The sequence below is a fragment of the Pantherophis guttatus genome, chromosome 9, assembly GCF_059756535.1.
Source record: "Pantherophis guttatus breed Tessera chromosome 9, ASM5975653v1, whole genome shotgun sequence".
Lineage (NCBI taxonomy): Eukaryota > Metazoa > Chordata > Lepidosauria > Squamata > Colubridae > Pantherophis > Pantherophis guttatus.
The window spans coordinates 5,124,552-5,137,078 of NC_142071.1; the positions used below are offsets into that span (position 1 = coordinate 5,124,552).

Here is a 12,527-nt window from a genome sequence, read left to right on the forward strand (position 1 = left end):
TAATTCCGCCACCCAGCTCTGCCTGATCTTCTCCTAACGGGTATAGTTTTTCCAATTTTGGTTATTCTGCTGTTGTCGATCTGATTTCATTAGTCATTGGATAAGGCACCAGTCTCGCTGAATCACCACACTGCCAGCTTCATCATCTGCTGATTTGAAGAGATAGCAACACACCGGAGGGCTGACGGAACCTATGTCGGAATGAGATCCAGGGCTCTACGTTCCCGCTTCTAATCAATCTGACCAAAGGACAAGGACCAAGGCATTTGTAGGGTTCTTGAAACATAAAGAGATTCCCAGAAGAAGCTGCCTTCTTCCACTTAAAATAAAAAGCCAGTGCACTGTGATCGTGAGCAGGAGAGGCTGGTCTCCATGGAAATGATTTATATATCGGTACCCAAACAGTGCTCTTAAAGCAATGAGAACCCTTTGGATGGAGGGCGATAGTAGTCTTGTTGAACGCTATAGGCAAGGATGACCACTACTCTTGACATTTCAACATGTGATATTTGAGGGGCTGCAATAAAGAAGAGGGGGAGGGGTCAACTTATTTTCCAAAGCACCTGAAGACAACGGATGGAAACGGAACAAAGAGAACTAAGGAGAAACTTCGTGACAGTAAGGACAATTAACATGTGGAACAGCTTGCCTTCCGATGTTGTGGGTGCTCCCAACACTTGGAGGCTTTTAAGAAGGGACTGGACAGTTTGTCTAAAATCGTCGAGGGCACGGCAACCTTAAACACTCCAAGAGCCATTTGGGCCTGTTTCCCAAACAAAAGAAAACACCGGGAGCCACAAAACCCTTCCTGTGCCTGACTATTTCCTGAGTGACCACAAAACTAGCTTATGTCAGCAACCCGCAGCTCTGGAACCGCATGTGGCTCTTTCATCCCTCTGCTGTGGCTCCGTCGCTCAAAATATGAGTCACAACCGCCAATGTGCGACACTCGCCGGCACACGATTTATTGAGCTTTTCGACTTCCGGCATGCCAAGCATGGATAAACCCAAGAAAAGAAAAGTTTCAGAAGAAAACAGAATGTTTAATTCAACTACATATGCTAGTTTTGTGGCCACTCAGGAAATAGTCAGGGTTTTGTGGCTCCCGGTGTTTTCTTTTGTTTGGGAAACAGGTCCAAATGGCTCTTGGAGTGTTTAAGGTTGCCGACCGCTGGCATAAAGTTTGGCAACAAGGGTAACTGCTTAGGCATGCAGCAAAACCAGAATTGGTTGTTTAGAACGTAGCGTTAGATCTGCCTTGGTGCGATTCTCCTCCACGGAAGGTCTCTTTCCCCACGAGGTTAACTTTCTTAAGTTTGGCAAGGCCAACAACCCGGGATGATCCGGAACCGAAGAAGGAAAAGGCCATCTGGATCGATCTCGGATGGAGACCAGCTAGGTCCTGCGATCGAAGTGGGAATTCAACCAAGGAGGAAAAGTGGCGTGTATTGTGCCCGCTTGAAGGCATGGCGTTTACAGATGGGCATATTCATCCCCTGTGCCGGCTGTTGGGAGAGACTGTGGGGCTTCGAGCATCGCAGCGATGGAAAAGCTGGGATTCTGAGCATATGCTGTCGTTTTCGGTTGCCATGGTGATCGTGCATAAAAGGGAGAGCCGTCGCAAGGCAGTGTGATCTAGTGAGTTAAGCGCCAAGGCAAACGAGGCTAAGTACCCTCAGCTTTAAATCCCTGCTCTTCGCTCGCTCATGGTGACCTTGGGGGGAGGTGGGAGAGGGAGAGGTCCCTGCCCCTTTGGCGATCCATTTAGAATGCAAGATCTATGAATAGCTTTGTTGTGGGGGTGTTTTGACAGGATTAGCCAGCATTTGTGAAAATCCTATCATTGGCTGCCAGTGAAATCTTTCCGGAGAAACTCCCCAGTTAAGTTTCTCCCGGGGAATCAGCCCCTTCTCCCCGTAACTTTAAAGGTAGCTTGGTGCGGGGAGCGGGAAACACCCTTCTTCCCCCAGTGATGCACTAAAAAGGTCAGAGTTCACGACTCACCTGTCGCCTCCCCTCCACCGCTGGAGACAGCGGTGCAGGAAGAGGAGCTTCTACTTCTGCCTAAACCCAGCCAAGCAGACAGGTGCTTTCAGGTGTAATTTGGCAGGTGGGAGTGAGCCAGGGGTCTTCCTTCTCCTCCGTTTTCAGGAAAGGAGGCAGGGATGGAAAGCCAGCAATACTTGTGGCCCGCCAGCGGCCTGCGCGGATCGTGGCTGATCCCGATGAAGAGGAGGCTGGTGTGGGGTCGCGCCAGCAGCCTGCACAGCCAGCGCTCGCGTCGGACAGCGAGGCGGCCAAAGAGGATGTGGTGCCAGAGGCAGAGACTCAGCCAGGGCCTTCAGAACCTCCAGAGGCTCCTTCCAGTGGAGAGAGCGAAGTGGAGGAGCCTCTCCTCAATGCTCGAACACGCAGGGCTGCCAAAAGGCAGGAGTGGCTTCTCAGGAGGAGGAGGTCTCCTCGAGAGTAGGGCTTGAGGATAATTGGCCACTCAGCCTATTTAAGTCGCACGCAGCTAGTGCTTTCTTGCTGGAAACAACTTGTATTATTATCAGAGTAGTTTGGTTTATCATATCTTGTTTTCTGGGCTGGTTGCCAACCTTTGCCGGTCTTGTTTGTTCTTGTTACTTAATAAATTTGATAAGGACCATTGGTGTGTGTCAATATCCTCGGAAATCTGGAGCTGGGGCAGAACACAGTAGAAACGCAGAAGGTTCACACACACACACACACACACACACACACACACACACACACACACACGAGTGTGATGGAAACTAGCTGTCAACCCTGAAGCTGGCCTGGCCGAGGCCATCTAGGAGGCTTCAAGTGTTGCTGAGGGAGAGGGAGGGGGGGAATAGAGATAGCTGGGGTGTTGTAGCCAAAACAAATTATTTTCTACTGGGAACCAAGGTCATTCCCACAGACGGTCGCAAGAGAGGAGGAGTTACCAGGCAAACGGATGAGACCTCAATTGGCCCATGTGACTAGTTGGTTGGGGAAGGAGGAAAACTTTTATTTTTAGTTAGGTGAAAACCACGGGAACGTTCACAGAGTCGGTTTTCACCAGCCTGTGCCAATATGATATATCCAATAAAACTGTTGTTTGAGGAATTTACCTGCCTCGGAGTTTATTCATTTATTTATTATATGCCGCCCATTTCCGGAGACTCAGGGTGGCTTACAATGCATTAAGCAATAGCCTTCATACTTTTGTATATACCTACTTAGTAGGGCTTTCCCCCCCCCCAAGCGGTGTTCTTTTTTAAAGTCAGCTTATTGCCCCCACAATCCGGGTCCTCATTTTACGTACCTCGAAAGAATGGAAGGCTGAGTCAACCTTGAGCCTGGTGAGAATTGAACTTGCAATAATTGCAGGCAGCTGGTGTTACTTTAACAGTGCTTTAGTCTGCTGCACCACCAAGGCTCTTACAAGAGTTCTGCTTGTTATGGGTATGTTACTTGGAACCTTAACACTAACACTTTCAATTTGTCTAGTAAATTATTTTCTGGCAATGATGTTGAAAACGTAAAAAAAGCAATCTGCCTTCGCTTCCAATCGTTGCAATCGTTTGGCTAGGAAAATGGGCCAGTTTATTTGCAAGAAGTCATGTCCCAGATCACAACTTTTCCGTGGGGTTTTCGTAACAGTAGCTATATAGAAGGCTGAACGTTTGTCTTGCCTTCCAGCGATTTCAATGAGAAACCTTAGGCAAGACTCAACTGGTGTCCTAACAAATCATTTTGAAATAATTTTTTTAAAAAAAACCCTGATTCCAATCCCAAGTATTAAAATTCCACATGGGTGTTTTCTCAAGGCGAGGTAGGATGGCTAAAACAGATGCGATACACGTTTCTAAAGGATTCCTATTCTGTCCCTCCAGGTTGTGTATTACACCGAAATGTACAAAATCTTTGGCGAATTAACCGAACAGATTGACGAGCCCGACTTAACCGACGAGCAGAGAGAAAAAGAGAGCGAAGCCAAGCTCAACGAGTTGAGGGCCCTCTCCATTGTGGCTGATGACTGACTTCCAGCTTCTACGAATCCTTTGTGGTGACAGCTGCCAATGAAGTGGATGAAGACAGGAAGCTGAACATTACTTCTGAAGGCTTGAACCCTTTAAAGCAGGGGTCTCCAACCTTGGCCACTTGAAGACTTGTGGACTTCAACTCCCAGAGTTCCTCAGCAGAGGAACTCTGGGAGTTGAAGTCCACAAGTCTTCAAGTAGCCAAGGTTGGAGACCCCTGCTTTAAAGTCATATTGGTACCTGTTTTAATCTGGAACGTTGTTATTTGCTGCAGCTCTTTAAATCCTGAACGTCTTTTATCTCTTACTAATGACAACATGGTAAGATTCTCATACTGAGTCCTGCGGAGTTTGAAAAATCGGAAGAATTTACCCTTAAAAACGATAAGCAAACAAGCTTTTTAATTCAGTCTTTCCGAAATCAGAGTCCATCTGACAGCTGAATTGTGAGTGGTATCCTCAATGAGTGTAGTTACCCCCTCAAAAAAATATTATTACCGGTAACCTAATTTTTTTTTTTTTAATTTGATTTATATGCCGCCCTTCTCCGGAGACTCAGGGCGGCTTACAATGCGTTAAGCAATAGCCTTCATACTTTTGTATATTTATACAAAGTCAGCTTATTGCCCCCACAAACTGGGTCCTCAATTTACCTACCTTAGAAAGGATGGAAGGCTGAGTCAACCTTGAGCCTTGGAGAGATTCGAACTTGCAGTAATTGCAGGCAGCTGAATGTTAATAACAGGCTATTAGTCTGCTGCACCACCAGGCTCTTGCTAATTGGCTATTTTTTTTTTACTTCCGATGTTTAAAGAATGTCATCATTGCACTGAAGCCTCGTTCGGTGAGAGGCCCCTTGTCTGGTTTGTGTCTTTGTGGCATTAAAAGCTGTCTCAAAAATAATGGCATCCTTTAAAAACGGATTGGTATAGTAGCTTAATCCTACTGAATGTAATATACCGTATTTTTCAGAGTATAAAACAAACCTTTTTCCTCCCTAAAAGAGGGTGAAAATCTGGATGCATCTTATACACTGAATGTAGCCCCACCCAGCCTCTGAAATGGAGGTTTCAGAGGCTGATAAAAGCCTTGGAAACCTCTGTTTGAGAGGCTGAAAAAAAGCCTCTGAAACCTCTGTTTGAGAGGCTGGAAAAAGCCTCTGAAACCTCCGTTTGAGAGGCTGAAAAAAAGCCTCTGAAACAGGGTTTTCAGAGGCTGAAAAAAGCCACGGAAACCTCCATTTGAGAGGCTGAAAAAAGCCACGGAAACCTCCATTTGAGAGGCTGAAAAAAAGCCTCTAAAACGGGGGTTTCAGAGGCTGAAAAAAAGCCTCTGAAACCTCTGTTTGAGAGGCTGGAAAAAGCCCCTGAAACCTCTGTTTGAGAGGCTGAAAAAAAGCCTCTGAAACAGGGTTTTCAGAGGCTGAAAAAAGCCATGGAAACCTCCATTTGAGAGGCTGAAAAAAAGCCTCTAAAACGGGGGTTTCAGAGGCTGAAAAAAAGCCTCTGAAACCTCTGTTTGAGAGGCTGGAAAAAGCCTCTGAAACCTCTGTTTGAGAGGCTGGAAAAAGCCTCTGAAACCTCCGTTTGAGAGGCTGAAAAAAAAGCCACGGAAACCTCCATTTGAAAGACTGAAAAAAAAAGGCAAGGGACAGAGCTCATAACCAACAAACCTGTTACTAAAGTTCACCTCTGGGAACAGCTGATTGGGGGTATTCCGGGAGGCCAATCCACTGCCAATCAGCTTTTTTCTTATTTTCCTCCCCAAAAACTAAGGTGCGTCTTATAGCCTGAAAAATACAGTAATTCTTATGAGCATAAATCATGATTTTCAAAGAACAGGAAAGGACACAGATTATACTTTCCCTTGATACAATCTACATGAATATTATATCTCGCACTGTGCAGGTTTCTATGGAAGTGCACCACTAGTGAAATGTTATTTACAGAGAAAACCGTCTGCTTCCATGGCATGTTGGTGAAATCCTTTGGCCATCATATGCAGGTGGCTGCGATTTAAACTAATCAATATTCTTCTTATTGGTGGTGGTTAGCCAGGAATGCCAGTATTCCTTTATCTTTCTGGACTAACTCCTGGTTTGTTTGTACTGGTGCCTCCCAACTGTTGTCTTGCCTGTCTTTAATTATGATTAATGAAAATATTGTAGATGATTCTTTTGGTTCTTCTGTAACCCATACTTCTAATTTTATTTTTTCAAAAAAAAAACAAAACAAAAAAAACCCCAAAACTTTAGTGGATTATTTGACTTTTTCCCTCTGTGTATGAGAGTGGAGCTGCACCCGTTACTGATTACCGATGCATGGAAAAGCTGCCTAATTAATTTTGCAAAGCTGTTTGAAGGCAGCCGAAAATAACTTCACATTCTCTGTTTAAGTCACATTATATACATTTTAAGAGTTGAGGTACGGGCAACGTTTTATTAATTATGGTCAAACTCAACCACTCTCGTAAACATGAACACAAAACAGTCCCAAAGTTTTGTACTGCATTGGTTTTTCTTCCCCATACCGGTAAAGCAAACGACACCATAACATGGTCTCAAATATTATCCCAAAGGTGTTTTTTTTTTTCAGGAGGCAACTGGACTTCCTGGTTTTTTTCTTTTGAAGACGTTTCGCTTCTCATCCAAGAAGCTTCTTCAGCTCTGAGTAGTGGATGGTGGGGAATGGAAGGATTGATATTCCTTGCAGACAGCTGGTCATTTGCATCCTTTTAGAGGGTCCCTGAAGCCCTTAGAGGTTTATCTGTGTCCTCAGGGTCACCCGCGTAGTGTTCCTGAATGGTGGGGGAGTAGGAATGGATTTCCAGAGGGAAAATTGCAGACTACAGGAACCAGACTACAGGTGTTGGTTATCACCTTTAAAGCGCTCCATGGCATAGGGCCTAGCTATCTTCGAGACCGCCTGCTGCTACCGACGGCCTCCCATCGACCCGTGCGCTCCCACAGACAGGGCCTCCTCAGGGTGCCATCAGCCAAACAATGTAGGCTGGTGACCCCCAAGGGGAGGGCCTTCTCTGTGGGGGCACCTACCCTCTGGAATCAGTTGCCCCCAGGAGAATCCAAGACCTCAGCGCCTTCCGCCGTGCCCTTAAAACCCACTTTTTCCAGCAAGCCGGGCTGGCTTAAGAAGAAATTTTTAAATGTTTTAATTGGTTTCTGATTTTTAATTTTTGGGCCAAATTTATATATATTTTAATTGTTTTTTAATGTTTGTATTTCATGTTCTTAATTCTGGCTGTACACCGCCCTGAGTCCTCAGGGAGAAGGGCGGTATATAAATTGGAAATAAAATAAAATAAAAATAAAATAAATTTGCACCACTCAGGTGACCCTGAGGACACAGATAAACCTCCAAGTGCTTCAAGGACCCTCTAAAAGGATGCAAATGACCAGTTGTCTGCAAGGAATATCAATCCTTCCATTTCCCACCATCCAGTCAGAGCTGAAGAAGCTTCTTGGATGAGAAGCGAAACGTCTTCGAAACAAAACCCCAGGAAGTCCAGTTACCTCCTGAAAAGAGACAACCATGACCTAGATGACTGAGAAGCTCTACAGAGTTCTCAAATATTGTGCTTTTCCGGCTGCCTCCCTGAATCAAACCAAGCAACCCCCTTGAGCCAACAGCCGGCCAGCTGCGTGCGTGGAATGAAAGGCCGCCCAAGAGCTGCGCCTGGGTACAAAACAAAAAGAAGAGGCAGAGCTCGTTTCCAAGTGAGGAAGAGACTTTTATAAAAGTAACTTGGCCAGTTAAATACAAGTTGTTACCACATTTACAGACTAAAAGCAACACATTCAGAAGTGACAGACCACCTGAGGGTGGGGGAAGCAGGTGGCCTGGGCAAATGCAGCGAGTAACCTACTGGAGGGGGGGGGCTGAGCCCGGCCACTGCTTTGCATGGGCCCACCCGCTACTCTGCTAAAGTCTACACCGGGGGAGGGGGGGGACCCATGGCCTCCAGCTGTCCCAGCCCTCCAGCTGTGCGCTATGCCTTCCCAATGGAAGTTCAACGGACCGCAGGCCCCTCCCGCTGCCAAAATCCCAGTGATGAAAACTCAGTGGGTCCCGGAGCAAGTAAATGACATGGGGTTGAGGAGGAGGAGGAGGAGGGTCTCGCGGTGTTTATTTTTCCTTAAAATGGGCGAAACTGCTGGACCAAGTTATGCACGGTGTTGGCGCTCGAGCCACAGCACCAGAGCAGAGCTCGCGAGCCGCCCTGAATGCACGAGCCAGAAAAGGCAAGAGGCAGGAGGTGCTGGCCTAGAGCTAGTGGATGAAAGCTTGCCGACCACGAGGAGGTCGTTGCCGTTTCTTCCCCCCTCCCCGCAAGGCACCAGCTGGCCCAGCGTCCCCCTCAAGCTGGACGTAGAGGGGACGGAAAGTGGAGGGGGGGCTTAAAAACGTCTCCATGCAGCGGCACAAAGAGGCTAGCAATGCCTGGTCTTCTGGCGCCAATCAGGACCTGCACGGCTCTCGGTAAGGAGCTAACATTCCCAGTCCAAGACTCGCTGTTGGCCAACAGCCCGAAATACCTAACCTGTAGCTTCTCTCCTCGCACGCGAGACCATCAAAATGCCTACCTAACGGATATTCCTTTAAACAAGAAGGGGAGGGGGGTGGTTCCAGCAGATGAAACTGTGGTCTCCTAGTCATGCAGGACTAGGGACCCTTTCCCTCCCCGAAGCCTGGGGTGAGGGGGGTGGTCGAGGATGAAAACGAGCGGCAGCCTTTCACGTAAGTGGCCAAAAAGTTGACGGTTTCAAAGGCTTAACTCCCCCCCCCAACCGCTTAACTCACAGCCCCAAAATATCAAACGAAGTTGTACTGATCTTCCCCGCCAAGATGGTCTTCCTTCTCTAGGGAGCATCAGTTGCTGGAAACCGAGGGCGACGTAGCTTCCTTCTTCTCTAAGCAGTTATTGGTCTGAAAGGGAACCAACGGAAAATAGGAAGAGAGGACACGGAGGAGAGAAAGAGGATTAACGATCTGCAACCTGGCAAGTCAACCCGACTGGCGAGATTTCCTGACAATCAGAGCGATGGCCCGCCTCCGGAAGTTACGGACGCGCCATCGTTGGAAATCTTCAAGAGGAGATTGGACAACCCATTTGTCCAGGATGGTACAGGGCTTCCTGCTTGAGCAGAAGGTTGGACTAGAAGACCTCCAGGGTCCCTTCCCATTCTGTTATTTTATATTCTAACCCAATCAGTTTTGTCTTGAAGCTACTATAAATATCTTGCCATGCTTTTCTTAACCATAATCCTTGATCGTGGACCAATTCTGGACACACTAAACCAGGGATGGCTAACCTTTTTGCCATCACGTGCCAAAAGCGGGGGGAGCGCGTGTGTGTGCCCACACCCATAATTCTATGCGCCCTGCTCCCCTGTGCATGCGCGTGTGACCCACTCGCACTCCCCCCGCTTTTCGCACATGATGGCACAGAGAAGGCCCGTTTTTTGCCCTCCCCAGGCTCCAGAGGCTTTCTAGGAGCCTGGAGAGGGCGAAAATGGCCTTCCCTACCCCCACCCACCCCCCGGAGGCCAGAAATGACCCATTTGCCGACTTCCGGTGGGACAGGAAGGCCCATTTTTTTGTTTTTAATTTGATTTATATGCTGCCCTTCTCCGGAGACTCAGGGCGGCTTACAATGCGCTAAGCAATAGCCTTCATCCTTTTGTATGTTTTATACAAAGTCAGCTTATTGCCCCCACAAACTGGGTCCTCAATTTACCTACCTTAGAAAGGATGGAAGGCTGAGTCAACCTTGAACCTTGCCGAGATTTGAACCTGCAGTAATTGCAGGCAGCTGGTCTAACCAGCTTAATAACAGGGTGCCTTAGACCACTGTACTACCAAGGCTCCAAGGTTTTTTGCTCTCCCTGGGCTCCAGAGCCTTTCTAGGAGCCTGGGAAGGGCGAAAACAGCCTTCCCCACCACTACCCCTCCCCGGAGGCCCTCCAGAGGCCGGAAACGGCCTGTTTCTCTATTTCTAGTAGGCCCGAAAATTGGCTGGTTGGCGTGCACATGTGCGCCGGAGCTGAGCTTACATCCCCACCGATATGGTTCCACGTGCCACCTGTGGCACGCGTGCCATAGGTTCGCCATCACGGCACTAAACTGTATTAGTCAAAATCTTTGTTTAGAGCACTGACTGAACTGATTATCTATACGTTCCAAGTGGACACATGATGCAGCATAATTTCAGGCACAACTGGAGAAAGTCTGTAATTGAAAAATTCCCTCTCCCAAATCCCTTGGAAGACAGATTTTCATCTCTTTATCCCTCTTCTGTTGAGAGGCTATTTTAAAAAGAGATCAATCTCATAGTTGATTTTTCAGCTGCAGTGTGAAAAAACTTCGAGGCTTCTCTACAGGTGGAAATTCGCTCTCGGACAAAGGTGCACAGAGGGGAGAAAACATGAGCAGCAGGCCTAAAATCCTGGTTCCCCCCCATTTGGCATCCTTTGGTCTCCCCCAAACAATGTTGCAAAGCAAGGCACCAACTCAATCTACCGTATTTTTCGGAGTATAAGACACACCTTTTTCCCCCCTAAAAGGGGGTGAAAATTTAGGTGCGTCTTATACACCGAATGTAACCCTGCCCACCCACTGGCCCCCCACCTTTTGGCCTCTGCCTCCCAGCAGTTTACCTCTTTGCAGCAAGCAGAAACAGACCATTTCAGCTTCAGCACAGCCTAATTAGCACAAGTTGATTGGATAGGCCTCCCGACTCTCAGCTGTTTTGCGCTCAGCTGTTTTGCACAGGGCTCTGCTGCTTACTGCAAAGAGGTAAATTGCTGGGAGCGGTTTTTGTTTTTTTCTTGTGCTAATCAAGCTATGCTGAAAACGAAAATGAAAGTAAAGCAGGCTTTATTTTCCTAAGGTGCCTCTTATACTCCGAAAAATACAGTAAATGGAATTGACTTCTGGATAGATACACACCTGCTCTGGAAGCACAATTTGGATTATCTGTTCTTCAGAGAACCTGAATTCTCTTAGGTTCTCAAGGCGTCCTTCCAGAGGGACGACAGTTCTCCCACTCTCTACTAAGTGCTGCAGAGCTGCCGACACAGCCTAGGACTGTGATGGCAAATCTATGGCACATATGCCCGTTCTTTTGGGTTTCAGGTGTGCATGCACGCCTGATGATCAGCTGGCCTTCGTGCATGCAGCAGTGCCAGAAACTGGAACATCTGGTCTTCTGTTTTCTGGTGTGCGCATGTGCACCTGGCAACTGATCGTCACACGCACATGCGTGTCCAGAAACCGGAAGACCAGCTGGCCGGTGCACATGCATGCACTGGAAACCAGAAGTTTATTTCCCGGCATATGCATTGGCCCCTGGGCAGTTCCGGGTTATCTCCTCAATGAGCGTACGCACGCGCTCCCTTTTTGGCACTCAATGCCAAAAGGGTTCGCCATCATTGGCCTAGGACAGGAGTCAGCAATCTGCGGCTCTGGAGCCGCATGTGGCTCTTTTATCCCTCTGCTGCAGCTCCCTGTCGCTGGTCTGCTCCACAATTGATAGGGCTTTTGGTTAGGGCAGGTAGAGGAAAAAGGATGCCGCATTAGGAGAAGACTCTATGGTGGGGAAACTGGACTTCCGGTCGGCTCCAGAATTGAATGGAGGGCTTCCGGTTAGGACTTTTGTGGCTCTTTGAGTGCTTAAGGTTGCCAATTCCTGGCCTAGGAGTTTCTGGTTTAGCGCTCTCAGCAGATGTCCACTTCTAGATCTATCAAGCCATAACTGCTTGAAGATCCAATACTCCAGATTTACTATAAAAGCCCCACTGGGTACGATTGTCAGCTTTACCTTCTCTATTATCTTCTGGATTTCCAGCTGCAAAGGAACCAGGCGTTTCTTATTCTCCTGTAGCAGCCTTTGAAAATGGGATTTTTGCTTTTCGGATGCTTTTGACTGCTCTTCCACCTCAGTCAGGCGCTTCTGTAATTCCTGCACTTCCAGCGTCAAAGCCTTGTTGGAAGTCTCGGTGGATGAGAAGCGAAGCTGGGTCTCTTCTGCGGGTGCGGTCGGTGGAAATGGTTTTCCAAGCCAAAAGTTAACAAGAGATGAGAGAGGTATAAGCTCCTAGTCAGAACAAGGGAGAGCCAAAATTGGCAGTATCTCATTGGAGGGGAACCTATTTATGTAAGGGCCAATTACGGTAATCTGTAATTACGGTAATTACGGAATCTGCAAAGGGGCAGATTTCAGGGGAGGAACCTTTGACGTTCACAATTCCTAGGTACATTTTCTAAACCTCTGGATAGTATTTTAAATGCATGGGCCTGCCTGTTGTCTGCCATCCTCTGTATGCTTCCATCTAGGGGTGAAATCCAGCAGGTTCTGGAGAACTGGTAGCGGAAATTTTGAGTAGTTTGGAGAACCGGCAAATACCACCTCTGGCTAGCCCCACAGTGCGGTGGGAATGGAGATTTTGCAATATCCTTCCCCCAGGAGTGCGGAGGGAATG

At 47.6% G+C, this 12,527-nt stretch overlaps 2 protein-coding genes across 5 annotated transcripts in view; one reads left to right on the top strand and one right to left on the bottom strand.

The window, feature by feature from the left end:
- Positions 1 to 6,278, top strand: part of BIN3 (bridging integrator 3) — a 135,150-nt gene extending 128,872 nt beyond the window's left edge. For both annotated transcript variants that reach the window (XM_087875875.1, XM_034422071.3), the window contains exon 9: positions 3,885 to 6,278. In XM_087875875.1, coding sequence (XP_087732001.1) covers positions 3,885 to 4,031 — 147 coding nt within the window. In that variant the 3' untranslated portion in view covers positions 4,032 to 6,278. The remainder of the gene's footprint in view (positions 1 to 3,884) is intronic.
- A 1,478-nt stretch (positions 6,279 to 7,756) lies between these two features.
- Positions 7,757 to 12,527, bottom strand: part of CCAR2 (cell cycle and apoptosis regulator 2) — a 43,367-nt gene continuing 38,596 nt past the window's right edge. For all 3 annotated transcript variants that reach the window (XM_060693579.2, XM_087875874.1, XM_087875873.1), the window contains exons 20-21: positions 11,867 to 12,072; positions 7,757 to 8,973 (exon numbers count right to left, since the gene is read on the bottom strand). In XM_060693579.2, the coding sequence (XP_060549562.2) occupies positions 8,917 to 8,973; positions 11,867 to 12,072 (263 nt within the window). In that variant the 3' untranslated portion in view covers positions 7,757 to 8,916. The remainder of the gene's footprint in view (positions 8,974 to 11,866; positions 12,073 to 12,527) is intronic.